The following is a 27,567-nucleotide window of genomic DNA, read 5'->3' as shown; positions in this document are numbered from 1 at the left end:
CACTTATTTGATTGCACCTGTGTGTCCACGGCACCCAGAACTACTCATCTGTGATGTGTCATTTCATCAGAAATCCAAATCTAAGCTGAAAATCTCAATATTTCATTAAAATCACTTTATTCCACGTCTCACTTAAAAATTTGCCAGAAATAAAATTCTTGCAGGAAACAAAGCCTCTAAAAAGCAAGAAATTCTGTGTTCCTCTGTGCAACTGAGGAGCCAAAAGTATCTCAGTGACCAACAGTCAAATGACAAAAATTCAGGGACTTTTCAGCCGAACTGCAGGCTGTGTTCATACAGAGCAGAGAGGAGACAATTATGGAAACAAATTAATCATATAAAACATCAACTATCTGCAGTACAGTAGACCCTCTACTTGTAGTCTTGGTTATGATGTTTCCATCAAGGTGCAGGACTTTATATTAGAGTGAAAAATGAGCCCACAGCGAGTAAAAATGCGACAAGAGCAAAAAATGTTGAACATCTTCCCGGGGTTTAGAGGGTTAAAGAGCTGAGCACAGCAAATATTCTTCTACCAAATGGAAAGCAGAGCATTTGAGGGGATAGTGTGTATTAGATTGACTCAAATCAGTCTCCTTTCAAGCTGCTTTCCAGGAAGCTTAACTTGATATTAATATTTTTGATCTCAGAGTCACAATCAATTTTTAAAGTACTCTTACCTACTGAGATTTCAGCATCATCCAATCAATGTGACAATTATTATCCAAGGGCTGAAAGAGGCAAAACAGCTGGGCTCTGCACTTTGCAATTTTTTATTTTTTTTATCGCCAAAACAGCAGGGGTGCAGAATGAACAGGCTGACAACAACGACAAATAGAAAACCAGACTTATCTCCTGATGCCAAATTCAAAGGAAAGTGTCTGAATATATATATTTTTACCTGACTGGTGGATTTCTTGTCCTTAAACGTTTCCCTGCTTCCTCGTCGCCTCAGTGCAGTCTGAAAAAGAGAAGAGAACAAGGATGTAAAACATGAAACTACAAACAAACCATAACCGATTTTGTTATCAAAACTCACGGCTGTCGCTGCTGAAAAAAAGCCAGAGGAGCCACGTTAATCTACGTGGACGTCTTACATAACATTACCACCATCAGGCTCAGTCTAATAAGGAAGCGTTTACTCTAATTCAGGTCACGTGACAGACTTAATGTGGGATCCATGCACACAGTTGTGGTAATAGCCTGTATCAAAGGCCAACATCTGCTTGTCAGTTTGACTACAACTAAGAGGACGTTGCATCTCATCTATATGTTGTAATGCAAAGAGAAGACTGAGCTCCTCGCTGAGCTCAGGAAACTTGAGAATACAGACGATGCTTTTCTGTACGATGCACCAGGGTGCTTTAGATCCCGTTCAGAGTTCAGTGCGACAGACGTCTTATCCCGGCTCAGATTCACTGACACATGGCGCTTCCACAACACTGTGAGGGGAAAGCATCTGCCCGTCCAGCGGGGAAATCTGTCCCGCGGCTAATACTACAGTCGGCGTCGCACGCAAAGCCTGGATAAAACGAGGCCTTCTGCACGCCAGCTTAGTCTTACCCACTAATAAAATCATTCATTTTTATCAACTCTCTTTCTTACATCAGCTCCATAAGACAGCGACAAGATAGATGAGCGCTGAGGGAAGCGAGGGGGCAGGAAGAAATCCCCCTCTATGAATGCAGAGCTTTTTCCAGGAACAGACTGCTGCTCCGGCACAGTTATTTAAAGGTTTTGATGATCGGTTAAGCTACAGCTGGACCCCTTTCTAGGAAGCATAACCTGATATTAATATTTCTGAATGAGTCACAATCATATTTAATTAAACGTGCTCTTACTGACTGAGGAGTCAACATCCTTCAGTCATTTGAAGCAAATGATTATGTTGCTGGGGCTGCAACTTAAGTTTACTTCCACTGTTAATGAATCTGTCAAGTCAAGTCTAATTTGTTGTCATTACAGCTACGTACAGGCATAGAATGAGAACGAAGTCTTATCTCAGACTAGCGGCCTGACGTTTACAGAATGTTGAAGCTTCTTCAGACATAAGATCAACATGGAACCCATATTATGCACATAGACATGTTCATACCACATTTACAGGTTTCTATTATTTTCTAATTTACCATAAATATGCTCACGTGCCTTAATGTTCAAAAAGCACTTTATTTTTTTCATACTGCTGCATTGTTTGTTCTCACCCTCTGTCTGAGATGCTCTGTTTTAGCTTCTGTAAAATTTGTAGGAGTGCAGACTTTCTACGTTCACAAAAAAGCAGAAATATTACATACTAATGGAAAGGATAAACCCAAAAAGTATCATACAGGCTTTTTATTGTAAAGATATGCATGTTCAGAAGAGGCAAAGGACAAAATATACAGTAAAAAATAAAAAATAAAATAAAATAAATTCTGAAATCTGGCAGCAAAGGCACCAGAAAAGTAAAAACAAATAAATAAAAAGGGTGAAAATGGGAGCAATACATCTGGAAAATAATAATATTTTAGCAGAGTGAGGATATAATTATAATAGTTATTATTTTTGTCGTTGTACAGTTTGTAAAATAGACTCATCACTTTAGTTTCTGAAGCACATCCTCGTCATGTGACTGCAGAATCACCTGTACCCCCGTCTGATTGGTCTATGATGACTCCTATGTCTCTACTCTGATTGGTTCATGACGAATCCTTTCTCCTGCTCTGATTGGTCCCCAATGAGTTTTTTTATCTTATCAGCAGAACGGTGTCGTTTCACAGTCAAACATTCTAAAAGAACAAATTACTATTTGTGTTCTTTTACTGCCAACGTGTAAAATCTACACATTTGTTTCTGTGATTTTACCAGATATCTGTAATTTTTACAAAATTGGGAAAATCTGTTGAATTTCCTAATTTTGTTATTTCCTGAAATTAATTGAAATGTATTTATTTTTCAATTCTTGATATTCTTTACAACAACATAATATTATTTTTGCTGATCTAAATATAGTAAAATTTTGCAGTCAGATATTGCAAAAGAACAAATTTATAAAAATACAGATTTTTGCTGCTGATATTATTCACAGTTTTGTTCTGTTTCTTTGTTGTTGTTGTTTTTTATGGTTAATGTGTACATTTGTACCCTTTCTGTGAATTTATGTGTGATTTTACAAAATTAAACATCTGTTTAAAAAAATAAACAAATAAAAATTGTTAAAATTATGATTCATATTCAAAACTTTTTTATTTATAAAATGCACATTTGGGCACAAAAGGAGCAGAAGGTAGTTTAGAGTTTGAAGGAGTTGTGTATAGTTTGATAAATACACTTCTGCCATTTGCTTTTATGAATGTTAAACCCTTAAATCGTTAGTCTTGTTCTTCACATGATCACATTCTATATTTTTAGATAGTTTTGACGGTTTTATGTGTGTGCATGAACTGTTTGTGTTTCCTCAGACGGTCACTTGAGGGATAACTACCTCACTACATTTGAATTTAACTGGATTTTTCCTCAGTGAAGAACAACAGCAAGTCAGAGGACAGAATATTAATCAGTGCTTCGGCTGCTCCTCTTTTTAAACTCACTGCGCTTTTACTGCTTCACTCTCATTTCTACTCTGCAGCCTCTCCGCCGTACACGCTCCGCTGCCATCCTAAATAGAGCAGCAGGACAGTGTGAATCATTCATGGCCAGACGGATGGAAAGTGTGAGGGTGAACCTGTTTTGCCCGGAGCGGGAACGGACCTTGACTCAGTCGCTGGCTCTGCGACAGGAAGCAGCTTCTACTTAGAAACGGCACCAAAACATGAACATAACCAAAAAAGTGTGGGCAGAAGGAGTCACAGAAAGAGATTGGTGCCTCTGAACTGAACATTGTACACTCCTCTGTGACACACTTTCTCCCAAATTTCTGCTGATTTTAAGACTTTTGTAGCTTTTTTTTTAAAACTTATGTGCACATTAAATCCAAACACAACAGACTCACTACAAAGCTCTGCTCCTAGGTTCATGTCATGAGCAGTATTTTCTAATTGTTGCCTTGTATTATCTCTGTCTGCCCTCTTGTTGCCTTCACGGTTTCTTTTGAAGTTTCAACTTGTGCGCAAAAATCTGAACACAGATATGATCACAGTAAACAGAGTTTCTTTTAACCGAGCATCAATTACACGTTAGTTTGACAGGTTGTTTGATCTCATCGTGGCACAATTTTCCTTTCAAAAGAAGTTAAATAGACTTGTTTATCCTTAAATTGAACTTGTCAGATTCAATTATTTAGATGTTGCAAACAGGTATGTCAAACATGAGGGAGACAAAACTGATCCCCTGCTCATTTTTCCCCTGTAATCCCTCCATACACAGTAGTTTCACATAACTAACTAGCCTCAGAAATCCTCTCCAAAGCTGTAATTCAATTTTTTTTTTCAGTTAACCGAAGTTACATCAAACGTGCGGCCTCCACCCCTCTGGTCCGGCTTCAGCTTTGTAGTATCTCCAGCACCAGTCGTGGTTTAATTCTCAGCCCCGGTGACAGAGCTAATCTCTCCGGGGAGACAGCGGATTAGACGGCATCTTGTGCAAATCCTCTCAGAACCCCCCACAATCAGGGATCCCTGTTTATTGTACGCACGAGTCAGAGTCGGAGAAACAACGGCGTGATCAGGGAGAGAAAAGGAACTGGAAGAAGAACACTAATCGATCGGTTTGTCCGAGCGGTTCTCCTGCGAATACGAGTGTGAAAACTGACCTTTTAAATATTAGTAACCGTTCATCAGAAAATGCCAGAACAGATCTGTTTGGGATTCCTCTGATGCGAAAAATGTGGAAAAGAAGCAACTCGATCGATGTGTTTTAACATTATATACTGACTCACACACAGGAAGAAAAAATGTTTTCACTGATCTACAACAGCTGGAGTTTTCCAAAAGTCGCCACAATAGAAGTTCTTCATGTTTTTGGTTCACTATTGGAGGAAAATGCACTCAACCTTAAAACAGGCTGTTTGTGTTGATGTGTGTGGATTGTTTCACATGTACAAACATACTGGTTATGTTTTTAGATTTATATCATAAGATCCATGTGAAGGCTTTTTAACTCGTTTTGTCAGAAGATTGTCTTGGATCTGTTTCTGAAGTTCTGTGTTCTCTACCAAAGAGCACCTTGTTTGAAAGTCTGAGTACTCTGGATTTCTGTCTTTTTATTTATTATTACCTGTCTTGCCTATCCTTTCATGTATCTATCCATCCATTATCTATACACCGCTTAATCCTCACTAGGGTCATGGGGGTTGGAGCCTATCCCAGCCGACTTAGGGTGAAGGCGGGGGACACCCTGGACAGGTCACCAGTCTATCACAGGGCTACACTTAGAGACAGACAGCCAAGCACACCGACGGACAATTTAGAATCACCAATTAACCTCAACATGTTTTTGGACTGTGTGGGAGGAAGCCGGAGAACCCAGAGAGAACCCACGCTGCACGTGGAGAACATGCAAACTCCACGCAGAAAGATTCCGGTGCCCCCACCGGGACGCGAACCGGCAACCTTCTTGCTGCGAGGCAACAGTGCTACCAACTGCTCCACCCTGCAGCCCCTCATGTATCTATGACACACTTAAAAGAAAGAGAAAAAACCCATTATTGCTCATTTCCAGTCATTCAGTAGCTGCTCTGCCACAACTTAAACCACTTTAACTCTTTGCACCTCAACAGTGTTTTTTTGTTCCTGTCACATTTTTCACTGCAGTATAAAGTTCTGCACCTCTATGGAAACAGCACAACCACATCTATAACTAGAGAGAACTCAGAAATGTCTCTGTGCAGCATAACAACTTTATAATGCAATAATCATAAAAACTAAAGTTGAAATTCTTTGATTTTGTATTTTACAAAAATGTAAGAAACCTGTAATCAGCATGTACAGTAGTTGTTAGCAATACTATTAAAAAAAAGAAATGGCACCCCTATGTACTATAGATATGTTGATACTTAGAGCACGTCACATATGACTACTTCTGGTACATTGGGAAAAAAAATGCCCAAAATAAACCATTTACACGAAGCAGATTCTGTAAAATACAGAAAGTTCTCAGCTCCTCATTGTAACTGTGAAGCCATTAGTGACTCAGCTGCCGCCAACAGTCATGTCACAAAAAAATCAGGCACTAGTTGGCTGAACTGCCGGCTGTTTTTACACAGAGAAGATGGGGAACAAGTATGGAAACAAATTTGAAATGTTCTGCCCGGTTTACCTGAAAATTCCCTGAATTTGGCGGCTGCTCGCTGCTGAGTCATTCATGACTTATAGTTGTGCTGAGAAGTGCAGAAATGTTCTTCCTTTTTACAGAATATTGTTTAAAAAAAGCAGTTCATTTTTGGTGAATTCTTAAATCAGACAAGTTTTGATTAAATGCACAATTTGAAGCTGAAATAATATTCCCAACTAAACCACACGTCACACATGATTACTTCAAGGACTCTCGGAAAGTTGAAGATCGAGCGATTTTTTTTCTCTTTTTTTTCAGTTTCTGGCTCTGATAGATGAGGACATTTTGGTGGTATTTTTAAGGAAATGTGGTTTTGGGGTTCAGAAAGTTAACAGTAACTAGCATGGCCAAAGCCTAGTATATGCTAACATGTCTGTTGTTTTCAAAATGTTATCTTCTTCATGTTTTTTGTTTATTACTTTGTTGTGTATTCTTTCCTACAAATGACACATTTTTGGGGGGGAAAAATCATATTCTTTATTGCTAATTACTTTGCAGCAGCACTGCACTGACTTTAATGCCAAAAAATATTGTGTTCTCTCCTCATGAACTCCGGCATCGGCTGCAGCTACACACAAAAACTTCCATTTGAAGGCAGCAGTGCCTCTGTTGTTGCATCTTCAGTTGCTGAAAGCGGAAGGTAAAACCATAGTGCGGCTGGGATCACGCCACAAAACACTGTTCAGCAGCAATCAGACTGAATTTCACAAAGCAAGGTCATGAAAACAGGGCAGTAGGAGATGGAGAACTGCAGCAAAGAGGTTGTGACTGCAGCATCGCGGGTTGGATCTCTGTAACAGATGGTGCATCTTCACACTGAAGCCTTTTCACAGCCACTCTGTGTTGAGGTGCAAACACTGTGTGTGCTTTTATGCTTCCCTTACATTCCCTTTGCTGCCTTTAGAAGAGATTCAGCATCGCCCTCCGATAACATTATTATAGTCTGTGGACAGTTTGATCTGAGATTCGCTGTGTTATGCAAGTAGCCGCTGATGCTAGAGGTTCTTTCTAACTCCAAAACTTTTTTTTTTTCATTTTCAAACTCCTCAAAACCAACCGATCACTTAAGGCAGTTTAGCCGATTTCACACACCTCTCCGTTTAGAGCTCCCCAAAATATGTAAACAGACTTTGATGTACAAAAATCAATGAAGTTCCCTTTTAAGATGTGAGATTGCGAGATATTAGCGATTGAATGTTAACATCCGAATACTGTGCACAACTACGGCTCCTTAACCGCTGAGGTTATTGAGCCGCTCTGAAACATTTCCATGTTTTTTTTCCTTATGTGTGACTGGTTTTCTTCCACTTCAGTACACATTTGTAGTCGTGCAGACCAAAGAGCACAGACGGGCTCTTCATCATCATCCAAATGCAGCGCTCTTCGAAGCCAGTCAGCCTGGGTTAATGGTCATGCAGTCATGCAGACTGGCAGGCAGCTCCGGCTGGTGTGGCAGCCAGCTGTAGTACTGGTGTGGCTGGTTTTACTCCCCTGAGCTTCTGCCAGCCTCCGGGATTAACAGAACGTAGGTACACAGTCGTTACTCAGCTGGGAATGAATGAAGCCGACTGACTGACTGACTGACTGACTGACTGACTGACTGACGGCCTCCTCCTGTACCTCCGTCTTGGACCCCCTCGTTGCTTCAGTCCTTTCTTATTTCCAAATCACCTTCCTCTCATTCTGCCATCACACATGTCAGCCGTGAAGGACATCTGAAATAAATGTGGAGGCTAATACGCTGTGTCAGTGGTGAGCTGTTGCAGCACTGTGAGAGCCAGCTGGAGTTTTTATACCATCAAAGCGAGGCCACTGTAGCCACTGACAACTATTTCAAAGGACTCGCTTGAGGTAAGGATTATAGTTGGGATTCGGTTGAAAGGCAGGTTAAGGTTGGAGGAAGACTTAACAGTATATTATACAAAATTTCTACATTAAAATGTAGAGAAATTACTAAACCAGAACACATTTGTTTCTGATCCCATTTGTGATATTTATGGACAGAGTCTTGAGGTGCACTCGGGTTGAGGAGGGTTCCCACTTTGGGAACCTGAGAGTCTCTTTTTTTGCGGATGATGTGGTTCTGTTGGTTTCATCAGGCCGTGACCTTTGGCAAGTATAAAACAATCTGGTTGAAGCACCTCCAAGGCTCAAATCATGGTTCTCTGCTTAAAAAAAGGTGGTTTGCTCCCTCTGGGTTGGAGGTGCCTTGCTGTCAGAGCATGAAACGCACAGGTGGATTGTTGCAGAATAGGCATTAAAGCATGTGCTGTACCAGACCATTGGTGAAGGAGCTGAGCTGGAAGGCAAAGCTCTTGATTCAAAACTTGATCTACACTCTACACATCACCTATGGACACAAGGTAGTGACTGAATGAGTTTCCTGGCTGGACCTGGGCTTAGAGATAGGATGAGGAGCTTGGACTTTCAGAGGGAGCTTAGGGTAGAGTCACTACTCCTTTGCATTAATAGGAGCTGACTGAGGTGGTTCAGGCATCTGGTTAGGATGCCTCCTGGATCACTTCCATTAGAGGTTTTACAGGCATGTCGAGCTAAGAGGAGACTCCGGAGTAGACCCAGAACTCACTGGACAAATTGCATATCTTATCTGAAGTGGGAACACCTTGGCATCACTCCAGGAGGAACTGGGAAAACTGTTGGGAAAAAGGACATCTTGAATGTCCTGAATAGCTTGCTGCCTATCCAACTCTGGGTGATCTAAAAAGAATGGATGCTTGTATGTTTATTGCTCACTCGTGATGGAGCATGTGTTTAAAAGTGCTTGGGTACCACACAACTGAACTCACCACCTACCGCTGGCTACAGGAGCTGTATGGATAGTAAAGTTATCTACTGGTAAGTCACCAATCAACACTACATTAGCAAACGCTATTTGTAGTTTTATTAGAATTAAATTACATAATGGGAATATACATCCATCCATCCATTTTCTATATACTGCTTAATCCTCACTCGGGTCATGGGGGGCTGGAGTCTATCCCAGCTGACTTAGGGCGAAGGCAGACTGGGAATATACAGCTAAATATAACGCAAATTAAACTTTAATACATTACTTTGTCTGTGACCATAATTGCTCTCTGAGTCACATCAGATAGATTCATCTGCAATAGTGGTAAAGACATTAGTTCCCATTATCCCGTGCTACTTTTCAACATCATTAAGTTATGTATTTTGCAACTGTTTTGATTGAGAGACTCCTAGCAGGAGAAATTATATACTGTTTAAGCTTTGGATTTTAATTATTCAACCTTTATTTAAATCTCAAGAAATCATTGAGGGCTATGACATGTACAAATTAATTTCAAGATGATTATTACGACAAGCTTTAGGACAGGGAAATGCAGGCATTTAAAGACGAACATTTAAGTTAAGTATGAATAAGGATGCATATTTTGAACAGTTTTGTCTTATAGTCAGAAGCCTTCTCACTCAAATATCTATTAATCAATAACACTAAACACACTAAGTAGACACAATAGCCAGTAAAACAGCTTTAAACATGATCATGTGATGTGTGCTGCTTCCTCAGCTTATGTCCCGTGGTGTGGACCGCATATGAGCAATCAGCCATGAACTCATAGAGAGATGCTGTTTTAATGCACTTCAGCCCACTAACAACATGAGAGCTTCATTAAACATCACAGGACACTTTGTCATGGTTGCATTTTACAAGCTAAAAGCCCACAATGCTCTCTGCTTACCAACACTGAACTGCTGGTCGTCTGAGTGACCACCTCCTCTGTTCACTACTGTGGTAAATAGACAGACCAGGTACTACAGGTAGTCTACAATACATTCTCTAACATTCACATCACCCTCTGCTTTATGGGGTAATTAGGGCTGGGACTTTACCACGTTAATTTTGAATATTAAACTACAGAAAAACTAACACGTTAAAAAAAAAAAACTTAATTGCACTTTTCTCGGTGCCCTAATTTCTGGCGCACCAGTAACACTGATGTACACACTCCAGCCCAGTGGGTGGCAGTAATGCACCCAAAGTTTGTTTGCCAGCCACAAAGAAGATGCACTGAGTGACATCAACGCACGAGAAAGTTTGGTGAACAGTGATGGAAGACGAGACCAGCTTGGATAAGAGCATGGTTGAGTACAAACTGTGTAACAAAGAGGTTTAAGACAAAAAGTCTTAAAATGTTGAATATAATAGCTGCAATTGCACTAATCTGTGAATATAGATAAAATGCAGATAAATATAGATGAAAAAATAACATTTGAGTTGTCTAAATTCACGTATATGTCTATTAATTTATTCAGTTGTCAACCAAAACTTATTTGAATTGAAAAACTTATTGTGTCACATATTGATATTTGACAATAATGTGATTAATCGAGATTAAATAACAACAAAGCCTCTAATTAATTAGATTAACTTTTATAATCGCATCCCACCACTACAGGTATTATGTTGTCACTGACAACAATTAATCGAATACCAGATAATCATTAACATCCCCAGTTAGGACATTCGAGGTTAGGCTTTAAAGAACACATGCATGGGAGGTGTCTTGCTGATGATGATGTCTCTGGCCAGGGACCTTCGCTGCACATTATGTCATTCCACATTTCTCCCCCTCCTGGTTCCTGTCATCTCCCTACTGTCAACTCTAATAAAAGACATGAAACAACAACAGGCTGCAGAGTGGAGGCTTGTATGGAAGTTAAAACACAATCCTGGAAGTCTAATTTGACTTGTACATCTGTGAGTTTAAACGTTTACCAGAGACAATTCTGACAAATATCATCACATTTTCTGGTATTTGAATGTCCTCTGGAATACAATGTGATTTAACAATACTGGAACAGTCACTAAAACAAGTTCAACTTCAGGTTTAGCTATACAAAATTATGTGTTTTTGATGATAGCGTTTTAATAGTGTTTTGGGATTAAAACTAGGATTAAGCTACAGAAGAGTTGAAGATAAGGATTAGGTTTAGTTATCTATGTATGAGGGTTCAGTTTAGGGTTAGTGAAAGGCTCAAGTGTGACAATGCGTTCATTAGATGACATTCAGAGTGTGAGTAATGTGTGTGACAGTCTGTTTATGCTCAACAGGTATTTATAGAGTTACTACACTTTAATTAGTAAAGAGTCACAAGTCAGCATTAGAGTGGGTTTTAAAGTGTTGTTCGGTGTTCGACAAGATCTCTTGAGAAATATATTCTACGCTTGATTCAGTTTGTGACACTGAAGGAAAAACATGCTGCTGCTGCTGCTGCTGCATATTCTTGGAAAAACTGGTATGTTCACCAGGGAGAAGGAGAATATTGTGTACTCAGACACGCCTGTTTGCGTAAGACATTGAGGCATTTTTGGAACAAGCGCCGGATGACATCGCCTGTGACATCATCCAAAAAAATCCCAACGTGGGGTTTGGAAGGAGGGAAAAAAAAAAAGTGATTTGGGGGTGGAGGATGAGTAAGAATGGGAACACAGCGAGAGTATTTTCAGCAGCATCTGTACTCAACAGCTTGGCCTATTTATGATTTTGCTCAGAGACTGTAACGCGGCGCAGAGATCGGCGTCTGGCTCTAGTAATGGGATTTAAACAGGAGGAGTGGTGTGACCAGCGAAAAGGGGGGCGGGATGGAAGGAGGCGAGCAACAAAAGGAGCTGCAACGGCCGCTGGATGCAGATAAACCCCCTTCTCAAGCCCTGACAGAGGCAGCTAAACTCCAACACAACAGAATAAATATCGTTCACCCGGCGGGAGAGCTCAGAGAGATAAGTCGCTCTGAAGTGTTTAGAGGCAGATTATATTAGTGAGATCTGGATGAATGAGTGCTCAATCTGGACTGTAATCCATTTCAATAAATTAATTAATACGGCACACACACTTGACTGAATGCATTAAAGTGTCTCCTTTTTGTCACTTGATTTAATTTTGCTTTCAAACCCAAGGACACATTCTGGTGCACAAGTGGTTTTCTGTTAAAGCTGCTGCTGCTGCTGCATCATGATTTACGGCACCGTGTTATTTTTATACGAACGATCAATCTCTGACTTGCAGCACCTGCAGTAGTCTAAATATACTGCATGTGGATATGCTCCATCAGCCAAATATGCACCATGCAACCCATTGGAATTCAATTTGGAACGGAAAATAGCGCGCAAACCCCCTTCGCTGGCCGCGAATAGCAACAGCAGCGATATTTCCAAAAGTCCTAAACCAATCAAAGGTAAATGAATTAAAGTAATCCAGTAGAGTGCGCCGCTCAGACGATGCACATGTGTGTTTGTGTGGTGTAATCAGTCTCCCGCAGGCTGTCAATGTGTGTTTTTGTGCCTCTGTGCGCTGCGTGTGCACACAGAGCTGTGTGTTTGTACATCGCTGCTGCTGTGTGCATATGTTTGGCAGCGAGACCGGCTGGATGCAGCACTCTCCGAGGTCATTCCAATGTCAGGGCATCCCCAGCGGAGGTGAGCATCTTGTAAACAGCGTCGAGCATCTCTATCGCCCTTGCGACTTGACATCAATAGCTGTCCAGAGAACGCTCCCAACCTCCGTGGCGAAATTCTTATTGCTAGATGGACGAGAACCCTGCTTGTGAATGCAGGAGCAGAGCCTGACATGTGACTGAACACGAGCACCCCCCCGGACAAGGACATTATAAAATTGGTGAAATTTGAAAAAGGGCGTGGTTTGGCATAAAGTGCACCACAACAACAACAACAATAGATCTTAAAGCTGCACTACCCAATGCTTTTATAGCACTGGATTAAACCACTATGTGTAATATGAAAGAGTTTGCTCGTCGTATCATCCGCCGCTGCAGCTCCCTTCAGCTATATGCAGCATTTTTAGCATTTTGTTGCTCAATGTTTGGGTTTTGCTGCCCTCAACTTTACTCTTTCGTCAGGTCTCAACGGCTTTAATTCTGGCCACAGCTGTTTTCACTGAAAAACCCTCTGATAAACGGCAACTGCAAGCAGGCAAATAGCTGAGCTTTTACCAGCTACGGCCTAATATTTCCTTGGGACTGACCTAGAGGTAAAAACAAGAGTGAATATTGAGCTTAAATTTGTCAGGTGGACACAAACACGACTCCCAATGCTCAAGTTTATCCTTCGCTGTGTCTGCTGGCTGTGCAAGTAAGCAATTATCTACAGGCTTTCCTGTAAGCGTAAAGCCAAAAAAAACCAGTCAAGAAACAAAAAAAAAAGGAACAAATGGAAACTATAAGGATGTGAAGTGTTCATCTTCGAAGGGAGAAAACAGAAAGCGCACTGGAGACGCTGGTTGTGAGATACAGTGCATTCAGTTTATTCTGTTTTTCATTTATTTTCAAAAACCTTCACAGCGTTATCTGATCTCACTCCGATCGAAACACTTCTATGGATTTTGAAACCGGCTCTTCCAGTTTTCCACAGTCTGTTTCTAAAACTTTATTTATCTCAACATTTCTCGTGGTAAACGTGCTGGCTTTTGTGTTCTGACACACTGTGCAAGTAAATAGTTTCTGTGTGAGTTACTGTGTGACGGACTCAGTGTAACCTTTGTCTAATTATTTATTCTGGTTCATTTGTCAGAAAACCAAAAAAGCAATAATTTAGGAATTAAATTAGATTTAGCCACAGGTTTAGGAGTTCAGTTAATGAATGCAGCATAATATTTATGGCTTCAATGTGATAATCATCTAGTTCTTGACATTTCTGATGTATATCACTGCAAAAATCCAATTAACTGTTTATTATTTTTATCTTATCTTGTTATCTTTGGCAGCATTTCTTAAGCAAATCTCATTGTAAATGTGTAAGATGGCTTGATTCCAGACAAAAGGGAGTGAAAACGTCTTGCAGACAAGCATAAAAACTGCAAAAAATCAGAGCTGAGAAGCATGTGTGCATTGTAATATTCTGTGCAACGGCTGACTGCTTCTCCAATAAACCTGTGGCAGGAAAGTCAGTAAGTTAACAGGTCTGTTAGATGAGGTGCCAGCAGCTCTGCTATTCCCAGTTTCCCACCAGAGACTTAAAGATCCTATAGCAGCCTATAGATCAAGAAAACAATATTTCTCTTAGGAACTGCGCTGGTAGCCATAGTGACCTGTGCAGAATATCATCATGAACCTGAGCGTGTGTGTGTGTGTGTGTGTGTGTGTGTGTGTTCGTGTGTTTGTGCGTCTGCAGGAGGTCGCGTGTGAGCAGCGGAGGGTCGCTCCCATACTGTTCCTCTCCACTAAGCCGACCCTGACCTCAGTCTGAGACCCGACATGCATTAAAGAGAGCACAATAGAGGCTTTTATGGGGCATGTCACTCACGCTTTGCAAATCTCCCTGAACAACCCGACGGCCTGGCATGCTGCTCGCAGAAAACACAGTGCCACTCTGCCAACTGGCACACAGCAAAGACACAATGTTGACACAACTTATGGGCGAAATAAGAAATGCACCGGGAGTGTTCCTGCTAATCTCTCGCACAGAGCAGAGCCGTGTTGTCGTTTCGCTGAAATAAAACAGCGGGACGCTGTAATTAGCTGCTAATAATAATTAGCAATTTTCTCAATCAGCGCACAGGAGCTCAACAGTTTAGCAAAGATAAATAACAATAGCGGCAAAGTGAATCAAGTCTCACAACGAGATGGCTGATGAGTCATCACGTGCTCCATGCATCCTGCATTGACTTGCTGGCGAACTGGTTCTCGAACGCCTCGGGTGTAGTGCTGAGTCTGCAGATCCCACAGTGAGGAGAAAACAAGACAGAGGGGACGCCACACTCCACTGAGCTTCTCTGAGATGTATAATTACAATCAGCTCCACCTCAAGGCCCCAAACGTGACCACATTCATTTCCATTCTGTCACTTTAACAGCTCCACAGAGCGCTTGAAGCAGCAGAGGAGCTATATTGTGGGATCAACATCAGTGACCAAGCATTAAAACTTGATGTGCCACAGTGTTATTATATTTGGGGACCCTTGAATCATAAGAGAGGGATTAAATAAAGCTAAGACAGATGCAGCGAAGATTCAGTGTTATCTTTGTGAAGATAGCAGCATATTGGAGCAGCCTGAGACAGATAAGAGTGAAGGCTCAGACCGTCCTCCTATACAGTAGATGCACCTGAACGCACCCTAAACCAATAAGGAAATGAAATGTGGGACAAGCTGCGGCATCTACGGACACTATATTGGCAATAACACATTTCTTTTTTAAGAGTTATAGACAAGTAGACACACATAATAAGAAATATGCACACATACGGAAAAAGATTGATTGTGATGTGAAACTATAGTTATGTTCACAACTTATTTTCTCGCTTTAAACGGAAAAGTCATCAATTAGATATAATTTTATATTTATGTGAGAATACATGAGCGTAATAAAAAACCTATTTCTATTTTCTCTTTAATTTACTCCATGTTTTACCGATACTACAATCCAACTCCCTTTTTTGTTTCTATTATTCTCTAATGATTAGAACTAAATAGGAAAAAGCAGGGCTGCATGGGTGAAAGCTAATCTTACATTTAAAAAACACTGCGTGATCCCTTTATTTGCCACTTTATTAAGCTATTATTAGACTTCTGCTTACATATTTGTGTTTACACATGTGTAGAAACCTCTCTGGCTCTCAGGACATCATACAGTTGCAGGTCGAACGGCTTTTAAACATTCTGCCCCGTCTACCTGGAGTGATGTGCAGAAGGAATTGAAATTCACACATATTGTATCTCTAGGGAAGTTCAAGACAATTATAAATGACAGAAGATAAGCTCAATTGGATCTTGTGGCTGCCCTGTAATCATGTGATCCCACTCTTGTTTTTCTGTACTGTGTGAAATTGTGACTGTATTTTATTTGTGTTTTGTGTGTTTGCTGTAATGCGTTTTGCCGTCTCGGCCAGGTCACTCTTGAAAAAGAGGTTTTAAATCTCAATGAGTTGTTTTTTTTATCTGGTTAAATAAAGGATATTAACATTAGGGACAACTGTGAGATCTAATGCAATTCAATACAACAACTCAGCCACTAAATCTACTTTTACGAAAGTTTGAAATTTTCAGATTTTGTTCAGGCTGTCGAAAAGGCGTTGATTCTACTTTATTTTTATTATTAAAGTCATAGAGGGTGATTAAAGGTTTGCTATTAATCTGTCCACTCCACTAACATACATGAGTGGGGCCAAACAGGAATAATGTGCAATGCAGCCATTTACAGCTTGAATACTCTCCTCAGTAATAAAAATAAAGTTAAATCTTTTTTTCTTTTGACGGCATTAACCAACACTGAAAATGAAGAAGCTTTGTAAAAGTTGAATTTATGGCAGAAATGTTGTATCAGATTGCAGTAGATTTTACACATGTACCTGTATTATACAGATGTTTTTAAAAGTAATATTTTTCCAGTACTTGTATTGTGTTATTTTCACCCATGCAGCTTTTTCCAACTTCAGCAATTCATGACTCTGAAACAAAAACTAAAAAGAGAGCTGCATGATAATATTGGTAATATTTTAAATACATTTATAGGAAAAGAGAAATCAGTTTAATATTACGTTCACCTCTTTGAAGCGTTAACAAAAACTGACGATGCAGAAGCTTCATTGTGTATAATTTACTGTATGGCAGAGCTGCTCTAATGGACTATATCAGATTTTACGGGTTTGCCTAGTTTGAGAAAGCTTTTACAAAGATTTGAGAAAGAAAGACAAACATTTCTGAAATATTTAGGAAATTATAATGATGTCATAACCCTCTGACATTTCATCAGATTTGCAGATTATCAGATTTTAAATCTGAAGTTACCAAACCTTTTGCTTTGTGACTTCTTAAAATGAAGCACTGTCTAAACACTGACTCATGATTGTAAGCAAAAAAAAAGTCTGATTTAAAGTGGTAAAGGTATTTAGGTTTTCAAAAGCAATCAGCTAAGGTAAAAAAAAAAAAAAAAAAAAGTTTAAAAGAAGAAGAAGAAGAAAATCATCAGAAGCCTAAGACCCCTTAGAGTTTCTTTCTAATGAACCTTGGAGAAGTCCCAAACTCTTGATTTACACATCATCTGCTGGTGTACTCATTTAATGTCTCACTGGATGATGTATGTAGTGTAAAATCAAACATTTTGCTTGCAATAATTAACAGTAATGACGTGTCTGCTGGCTCGCAGTCAGGAGCTCCGCTGCTCCGTTACCCTGTGAACAGCAGCAAAGCCTGCAAATCTCCTCGCTGTAATTAACGACCCATTGCCTGGCTGGGCTGTCCATCACCGGTTCCCACGGTAACGGGAGGTTTTAGACAGAAAAATCGACAAAATGTGACCTGGAAATAGAAGAACTGGGGAGCATCTTAGCACAGATACTTGTAATAATTACATTTACTGCTGCTTCTCTTAAGGTTCTGGTCATTCAGTCGCAGGCGAGTTAATTTCAGGGATGAAAATGTGCCTTTTGTGTTTCCCTTCTATCTGTGCATTTCCATAAAACTGTTATCATGAGCATCTTTAATTCAATCTCCAAAAAATGTGAGTGGAAATGCAGGATATTAAAAACATGATAATAATAATAAAAAGTGCAACAAAAAGGTGGGTGGAGAGCAAAAAAAAAAAAGTGCCATGGAAGTAAATTTAGTACATGAACTGCAATATACAACATGCAGTTTATCCCTATTTTAATCACTAATTAAGCAACCAGTGCAGCAACAAGGAGACTTTAAGGTTCCTTAAATTAGTACATGGAGTAAAACTAAATGCCACGTTTCTGTCAGATTGTCCAAACAGTGGATTTTCCCTCTTAATTAGGTCAAGCCTGCTAATAGTTTTACACCACCTGACTGTAAATAGTGAAAATGCGCATTAATTTGCATTTAGTTCCACTTCTTCCTCCCTCCCTCCTTCCTCTGTCTCACGTAGCAGCACCTGAGTTAAAGATTTGGTTTAGGAGGAATCTGAGGAGCCCAAACACAAACAGGGATTTTCTACGCAAGAGGAAACTTCAAGCCCGACGCTCTCATTCTGTCACTGTGAGACGGCTCGGTGTGTAAACGCTCTCTGTCATGTTCTGTACTTCTTTGTTATATCTTGTGGAAAACTTAGAGATTCAAGGTGAGGTAAGGACATACCTTCGCTAGAGCTACTCTGTGCAGCTACACCCAGACATTGTTTTAGCTGCACTGCAAAGGAGACAAATTAAATGTAGTTTTATTATCTGGGTTCAACCACTTTGTCGTACAGTTTGTGTAGATACAGAAAATAGTCAAATAGATGCCACAGATTGTTTTGTTATTTCATCCATCATCCTCTGAACTCTCTGAATACAGTGCTGCTGTCTGGGAGTCCTTTAGGTTCCCTACTTAAATGAAAGCTGAATCTATAAAAATCTAAGACAAACTAAACCCCGATATGACCTCTCCTGTTTGATTCATTGCTACTGTCATGAAAGTAGGGTTAAAAAAGTCTTCAGGTTGACTGGTTGATATCCAATCAAAGCCCTCCTGGTCTCACATCGGCGGTGTTGCTCTTTCATACTAGACAGGGTTGATATCAAACAGTTAAGCCATTATTTTTGGCTGCAGGAGGATCAAGCCACCTGCTAACTACATGCAAACCTCGCCACATTTGCACAGCTTTGAAGCAGCTCAACCAAATAGTGACAGCGCGGTCCAAGTTAAAGGCATTACTTGTAAATCACATGACATTTAGGTTGCATTTACTTGGAGTCGACTCCAAACTATCTGAGACTGTGTCAGTAAATTTATCAATGTGGCTGAGTTTTGTTCAAACACATGGGCAAAAAGTTGATTGTAAACTTTGCAAACCGCAGTTTGCATGTCAAGAACCAACACAGCCGATCATCTAAGAACAGCAGCTAACTCGTCTGTGCTATATTCCTCAATAGTTTTTGTGCTGCGACCAGGTTTTATTTTCAGAAATCATACGAATATGTGAAAGTGTACACTGCTCTTCTCCATGGCTGTCACTTCAATATAATACAGCTTAGTTCAAACTATACAATATGCTGCAAGTATTAGCATTTTATGTTCATAATAACTTTGGCTAAAAAGGTTGCAGGTAGAGTGAACTAAATATGTTTTGTCAAGTTTATAGATCGGATGCTTTTGTTTTGTTTCCACACAACCAATCCATCAGTTGAAGAGGTACGATATCAGAAGGCCAAGATTTTCCTGATTTTTCTACAGCCCCTAGAAAATGCTAGAATTACTAATTCTACAAAAAAGAGCGCCACAATTTTCCAAAAATCTCAAAACATCCTCCAGTCTTCTGCCTCATACAACGAGATCTCATACATGACTCATCTTAAATGGCAGCACTCAGCCAATTTAACTACAATCCACCTGAAAGAATCCCAGCTTGTGCCGTTGTAAATATGGATTATTTTAAGTGTCCAATACGTCGTCGCATAAAATTCGATGTTTTGATTGCGGGATGCACTGTGGCTTTAAAGAAGGAGCTGACAGACTGGATGCAGCCATGATAAACGCTGAGCTGCTGTGGGCCTGATTTAGCCTCGTCGCTGATGTGGACGGTTGACAAGTGCAGAACTGGCAACCTTCCCCCTGTGGCTCCGAGAGAGAGTCTAACGGGGGAGACTAGAGGCCAGGAGAGGGAGGTGGTGATTGATATTTCTGGTATAAAAGGGACACAAAGACACAGTCGGGCAGAATTAACCGGCGTCGGGGAACAAGTGCATTCTGTTCTGAACACGTTTGCGGCCATGAGACTGGAGCCACGTCCCAACGGCGCCTATTGTCTTTGTTATGAAATGTGGTGCCAAACAACAGCATGAACTGCAGGGAATTTCTGAATAATTAAAGGTACAAATAAATATTCCGAAACTAAAACTACTTAATTGTAGATAAAGTTGGTGCAATATTAAAAATCCGACTGTTTGGGCCGCTGCTGGTTGAGCTGACGACCCATGTACTGGGGCTATAGTCTCTGATGCAGCGGCCATGGGTTCAAATCCCACTCATGGCCCTTTGCTGCAACCCCTTCCCCCATTCTCCTCCCCCACTTTGCTGTCTCTCCTTCGACTGTCCTATACAAAAAAGGCCAAAAAATAAAAAATACAAATACAAATCTGACTGTTTTCATGGCAAAAATGTGCAACACCTTCAAGTAAATGGATAGAAAAACATCCAACTCAGTATTTAGTGGACTCATACCGTCATATTCATATGTACAGTTTAACATTTGGGGAAATTTACTGGTTTGCCTTCATGTTGAGACTATTGATTGACTGACAATGTGTTAAAAATGACCTGAAGGTGGTTCGATCAGGTTAGCCAGACTCAAAGAGGCAGGAAACAGACAGCCTGGCTTCATCCATCTAAATCAGCCTCCCAGTAAAACTCCTCTCAGAAATGCAGTTTTCTGTTAGTCTGACAGCATCTAAACATGTTAGCTTTCTGTCTGAATGAGCACCCTGGCAACTAACTAGGCCAGATCTTCTAACATTTCTGTATCGCTTTCAAACAAAAGTTTGAACTGCATGCAGCCTCATTAAGGGATGAACACCCTCAAGCTGTTGGTACTTTGGGTTTTGTCAAGTTATTTGCACCAGTATCGGTCCGAAAACTGTTTCACTGTGAAATTTTATATCTATAACAAACTTAAAGGTCCATAGAAATAAAAACTTTACTGTAACGAGGACAGAACGGATCAGATTGATGAGACTCACCAATATTAAGTATAATCCAGGTTTGTATAAAGCATTCAAAGTAGCTGAAGGTCAGTTTGTTGCTTCCAGTTGTTTGTAGGAGTTTTTCCTCTGAGTTTATTAAACACCTGCAGCACCAGACAGCAGCAGCAGCATCCATATGAGCATCTCCAGAGCATGACAGAGTTGTATGTATTTACACACACTGAACAACAGCAGCAGCCTCACTAATGACTTAAAATCGTCAATTATCCCTGACATGGAGACATGATTGATCAGAATCCAACAACAAATCACAGTGAACTGTTCTTCACCTTAGACAGGCGAGCTGTAACGCAATGAGTCACGATTTATAAGCTGCAGTTATATCAATGGTCACACAGCTGAGTGTCATCATAACTGATGATCTAATATCATCGTAGAGCCGTATCATTTGATGTACTGTCCAATCCCACATATATAGCTAATATTTCACATGTACTGCAGCTTTCTCTGACATTATGGCGTCTTAACGAAGCCATGGGGAACATTAACGTAAAAGTGACCTCTGCCTGAATGACAGGATGCCATCAAGTTTACAGATTAATGATGCATGGTCCATGTCTAAAAAAGTTCACTCATCAACACATTCTCCTAACCCTTTACTTACAAGCAAAAATGCAAAAACAAAATTTTACTAGGAGTTATGTGCTGTTACTATTGCTTTGTAGATGACATTTGTGAGCTCCAAGAAGTCTGAATAAACTGTTTTTCCTCAAATAAAAGTTTCACTAAAGGCAGAAGTAGGTGAAATTTTTTTAACTTGAGGGAGAACGAGACCAGCAAAACTCAAGAACACATCAGTCGTTTCGTCTAACTCCCATCAGAAAAGCGAATGAGCATATTCCCCAAATGTTACATTATTACTTTTATTCCAATTGTTGTGTGAAGATTAAATTAAAACCCTTCATCTGTGGATCCTTCCTTTAAACACAAGTCCGGCTCATCGTCAGTTCAAGAAGGTTCAAGTCAAACAAGACGATAAACGTAAAGAGAAGCAGCAACAATAGACCAAATTTTGTCTTCGTGTGAGACCAAATGCAAATGTAGGAAAAAATGAATGAGCGGCCCAGTTCCCCTCCACAGCTATCAGATCGCCCTCGGTGAAGCCTTGAGTCTATGCTGAGCTGCTCCCAGGTGGGAATGTGTGTAACTGTTTAAATAGGCTGCAGGACGGGGCTTTAAAAGAGCATGCCCACTCAGCGAAATCCTCCCCAAGAGAGACGCAGGTGACAAAAAGAGGCCAATATATCTGAAAGGCATCCACTGTGCCGCTCTGTCTGGAGGTCATCTATCCTGCCTCAAAAGCCTCTCAAAGACAGTTCACACCCCGAGACTTTAAGCGAAGCCATAAAAAAAGAAAAAAAGAAAAAAAGTCAATGTGTCACAGGAGTCGAGCCATTTGTGAAGCAACACTAATAGCTATAAATGACACTGAGGCTCAGGCAGGCCGGGAGGAGGGAGGAGCCGCCGTGTCATCTGCCTGCAAACTCCTCAGCAGCAGGTCCGCCGAGTATTCTGGGATGGCAGACTGGCAGCGTGCCACGGCTGTGTAGTGTGCAGCGAAAGAGAGAGCGAGCCATGTGGAGGGCAGTGGAGGCGACTGTCGCTCTGCACTCATCACGACGTACAGAGGATAAGATCGCAGAGTTACACTGGACCGGAGCCCCGAGGCGAAGCAATGCTGACGAGTCACAAACGGAAAGAGATACTGCACTCGCCATGCTGTTCCTGCCACAGCAAATATCACCGGCTAGACGTGGAAACTTGTTTTTGTGTCTTGAACCAGTCGGCCCGGCTGGGATTAAGAATTCATCTTTCATGCCAGACTTAAAGGATGAAGCTGGTATTACTTCATCTTCACATGTTGTTATTTGGTTGATGCTTTTGTCCAAAGCGACACCAAAACCAGCAGAGAATTGATCCTGCTGCCGTGTTAAAGCTGTTTGTCAGTGCTATTCTGAGCTGACCTTCACTTCAGCACAACACGTTCATTTTCAAACTTTGCCTCAATTTTGGCGACGACCTCTGGCTTCATTTTGCCAGAAGGATGGCAGTCTGAGCAAAGGGTTGTGTTGATTCTGTTTGCAAGTCAGATAGCAGCAGCAGCGTTTGTTTCTCTTTACCTGTGAGTCACACATGATGATATGCAGGCCTGCCTCTGTGGGGCGCAAAAGAATCCCTCAGTTTAGTTTCACACACCGGATGTAGGTGTAAGTTACCGCTCATTTTAGACGTCTTTGTCCCATCTTTCGCTATCTGTCAGTTTCCTCACAAAGGGAAACAACAACAGCAAGTTTTGCCGAGGATTTAAATCATGGAGTCAGGCAGTCTTTTGCTTTGGATTATCCTTTATAATGACTTATCTGCCTTCATGCAAATGTTCCACCACAACTATTCCCACGTCACTATTTGAAGTGAACACCAAAGCAACCTTCGCTGAGCCCCGCCTACGATGACTGGTGTAAAGAAATACAAACAAGCCAGAGTGGGTTTTTTTTCTATAGCAGCATGATAGTGGGATGCAGCCGAATCATTATATAGAACGGTCTGGCGAACCGAGACAACCTTTAGTTTAACATTTTGTATCCTCAGTTAGAATAATAAATGTGCCGTCATGTAATAGTGAGCAGCAACTCTTGCCCAGTGCACCATCATACAATAGCAACTTAAATTGAAATTGCGTCAGTCAGATGGGTCGTGTCGCTCCGTGCAGCTGCGATGAGTTTCTTCAAATTATACCTGGACAACTTCATTCCACCAGTGTTTGCTTATTGTCCAGACATGGATGTTTGAAAATGGTCAGGAAGGCCGAAGTCGAGACACCGAGACAGATCATGAAGGGAACAGTAATATTGCCAGCAACAAACTCATCATCAAGACTCCAGTCAAAGTTGTGTATAGCCATTTCAAATTTAGCACCTGCAACCGCCAGCTCACTCCAGCTGACTCACCCCAACCTCTTGGCTCTCAACCTCAAGTGCCCAATGACTTCAGTGTGCAGGGGCATCTTCATAAAAACCTGACTGGTCTGTACGGCGTGGATGCAGTTTCTGGCTGCATTTGTAGAAGTCTTACTGATATTTAACAACTTAATCTAAACAAGGATAATAGACATCCGAACTTCTACAAATGCTTCTTCAGCTTTGATAATGTGGCTACAACACTAGTTTCATAAAGACATACCTGTTGTTTCACTGCAGATGCAGTTTAGTGTATCACCACCATATGACTGATTCACATCAAAGCTGCTGTAGATGTGTATAAACTGGGTGATAATCAGTTCTTGGCCGACGATCATCACTTTTAGGTGTCGCCAACTAATTTCGGATGCAGCCTGAACGATTATGTTCTGGAACCAAGTCTGATGATATACGTGACCCAATCATATGAAGATCAAATTACATTCCATCTGCTATACAAGAGTGGCGTTTGATAAGAAAAATAGCTGTTCAAACGAAGAGGGAGCAAGAAGAAGTATTCACCTGTCTTTGATGGAAACAGACAGCGTATTGATTAAAATGATGTTACAGGGAATGTCTTGTAATACAGTTTGAGTTGTTTATAGCGACCAATCACTAAACTAGGTTATTGTTCTCTCACGTGGAGGAGCTGGGCTGAAAAATAATCACATCAAACCTGAAAAGTAACACGAGACTGCATTATGGATTTGCATCCTAGAAGACTAAATTTGCCGATTTTCTAAGAAGCAGCAGCGTTGTTGTAACGTTACCATAAATGTGAAGTTATCCGTTACCTGATCTATTAAAGTGTAGCAATAAACAAGTGTAATAGTGATTCTTCAATGCCGTCTACAATGAAATGAACTAGAAACAACTGTGTGTTCAAGTATGTGAGGATTTTCTTCAAACTTTTTGACTTTGACAGAGGACACTGCAGAGAGGAGATAAGAGGGAATTTACAGAGAAAAAGGGAAAAATGATGATGATAATGACATGTCACAAAGGTCACCACAGTGACTCGAGTCGGGGACATTATCCGTGGGCCATCAGGATGCACCAGACTCGGCTTTTTGAAACCGTAACTGCCTCTGACTGACTCTGTGTGCCTCTACAATACAAAACTCAACTGCTGTTTTATTTAAAACAGTAAAAGAAAGAGGTAAACTGTAGTACTGGGTGACATATTCTTTTTTTTCACTCTTACTGATTCCTCTCAGCTCATCAAATATACATTTGGTGGGAAAAGGGAACCAAGTGAATGAGTCCAATGTTCACATACTGTAGATTCAATGATAAATAAAAAGAGCGAGCTACGTCATGAAACTATACTGTCTATTTAGCGGAAAGGGGCAATTATTACTCTGTGTTCTCCCCTATTGCTGGATAGGGGGAAAAATCTATAGCAGTCATAAGGGTTTGCGGTTTGTTCCTTTTTAGCCTGTTCCCCAGGCAGCTGCTAATGGACAGGAATGACTCTGGCTTCTGGAGGCAGGCTTGCAAAAAAACAAGGAAGTACAGTGTTTAGTTTCAAGTAGAGCCTGTGATCTCAGTTCAGTCAACAGAGAGGGAAGTAAGTAGGAATATACTTCATGTAGATTAACCTTCTAGTTAATAGTAAGTGGCTTTTTACTGCAGGAACTCGAGTCAGGTGTGAGGTGGCGTGAACGTGTACAGGAAGTTAACTCCACGCGCGCCCAAACAACGACAGATAGTACGTTATTGTAGTGACGTCCCAAGCCAAGAATTCAACATAAAACTAAGCCCTATTCTATGATTACAACTGTTGCCACACAGAAACCCATAAAAATCTGTTAACAGATGTTTCGCTTGGATTTGGGAAACTTGTCTTAATTTATCTCAGTTTAATTTCACTTGCACACTGGCTTGAGGTCATTAAGCCCCATAAAAGTCTTTGTCATGGTGCCCCTTTACTAGCCAAACTACTACAATGCTATCCACTTGCCAGCATGGAGGTAGCTGCCTCCTACAATATTAAACAGTAAGAGGCTCCACCTGGAGGGGAAGTCAGGTACTACAGCTCATCTACAGTACTTGAAATGTATATCGTCTAAGACAATATAATTGGTTATCAGCAGATTCTCGGTTTGGATCAAAAGCAAGACAACAAATTTGATGGATACTGGAAGTAGCTGCAGTGAGGTGACGTAGGAATCAGAACAATAAAGGTTTGTTTTGTTAGCCTGTATGAAAATTTTTAAATTGACGGTGGCGATGTTTGACTGGAGAAGACTCGACAAACACATCAAGCAGGAAGAAACATGACAACGTCTCTCCTCTCCAAGTTCCTGAAGGTAGTTCTTCAAGAGCGATTTTTGTGGTTCGAATGTCCACAAAAGGTTCCTGTGGCCTTCGATAGGCCTGCAAGTTCCTGCAGTAAAAAATAGTCTAACGATGTGAAGTCATCTTTTAAAAGCAGAAACGTTCAGACCAAATGTGCAACGCTAGATTTTCAAAGATCTCATAAGAAACAGGTTTGTCAGTTCTTGTTGTAAATTGATAATGTTGACACAGAAAAACAACTTGGTGCAATCGAGAGGCTGAGACAATCCACTGGATCAAATCTCATTCCAGTGGAACAGCAGAAAACACAGTAAGCCCATTTAGTGTGTGCTGCATCTGACTGTTTCTGTAAACAGCCCTCTCAAAATGGCTGCCGGGCTTTAATTAAGCATTTATCAGCAGCTTATTATCCTTCAGCCCAGGATTATCATGTAGCTGGGGACTGCGGCCACTTCTAAGATCATCTGCTATTCATAATTAGCAAGTTGTTTTTCAAGAGTGTGGGTCTTCTTACTGTGAAGCATGTGTCTACGGATAATAAGTTATAGATAAATGAAACCTTACAACCCTGTGATCACAGCCGTGCATCGGTCGATCTGGAGCTCTGCCTCTGGGCTCCAGCCATGTTTCTTCTGCTCACTAATAAGAACCAGACAACAGAGCACTATTCTGATCTGTGACAGGAGCTCGGGACGGGAGGAGGCTGCAGGATGGGGGATGAGGGTTACAACAGGGGGGCACGAGTGTCCAGCTGGCCGATAATGAGGTCGGCTTCACCCCCGCACCACTTTCCCCCACTCAGTAACTCACTGAGCCCTTGTGTCTATCAAAAGGTTCACAATGGGTTGCTAATAAGAGGGAGGTTCCTTCGCCTCTGCACACATGTCGTCTTTGTGGCTGGGATATGGTGGGAGGGGAACCAATAAAGGAGGAAAGTGAGATGTGAAATACCGAGCTATTATGGAGTCCCAACAGATCACCTCGCTGCCACAGGACGTTGTAAAAGATAACGAACTCTGAGCTCAGGTGGCAGCAGAGGCCCACAGTAATCTACAGACTCGTTACCTGGACGTGTCGTTGGGACGAGACTGGTTTACGTCAGGGGGGTTTGTGTCTGTCGGTGGCTCGGCTACCAGCTAAAGAGGAGCTTTGAAGTGTTTCTGAAGCTCCATCAGCTGCTCTGGATCTCTGGAATTTATGGCAACTCTTGAGCACAAGCAATGATAAATGATTACATCATTAAGGCTGATTTATACAGTAAATAATGCTATTTACAGTCCTAATCTGTGTCATTTTCACATTAGGTTTTTGTTTTGCTTGTCAGGTGGGTTTTAAATTACACATTTAAATCAACCAATAAGAATGG

General features: G+C 41.0%; 1 protein-coding gene across 1 annotated transcript in view; it reads right to left on the bottom strand.

Moving 5' to 3' along the window:
• Positions 1-27,567, bottom strand: part of mtcl1 (microtubule crosslinking factor 1) — a 104,288-nt gene that overhangs the window by 51,776 nt on the left and 24,945 nt on the right. The window contains exon 5 of the mRNA XM_008279677.1: positions 902-961. Within this exon, the coding sequence (XP_008277899.1) occupies positions 902-961 (60 nt within the window). The remainder of the gene's footprint in view (positions 1-901; positions 962-27,567) is intronic.

This window comes from Stegastes partitus, unplaced genomic scaffold (genome assembly GCF_000690725.1).
Source record: "Stegastes partitus isolate 25-593 unplaced genomic scaffold, Stegastes_partitus-1.0.2 Scaffold167, whole genome shotgun sequence".
NCBI classification, from domain to species: domain Eukaryota; kingdom Metazoa; phylum Chordata; class Actinopteri; family Pomacentridae; genus Stegastes; species Stegastes partitus.
Note: the sequence above shows the minus strand (reverse complement) of the source record. Positions and strands in the feature narration are given on the sequence as shown.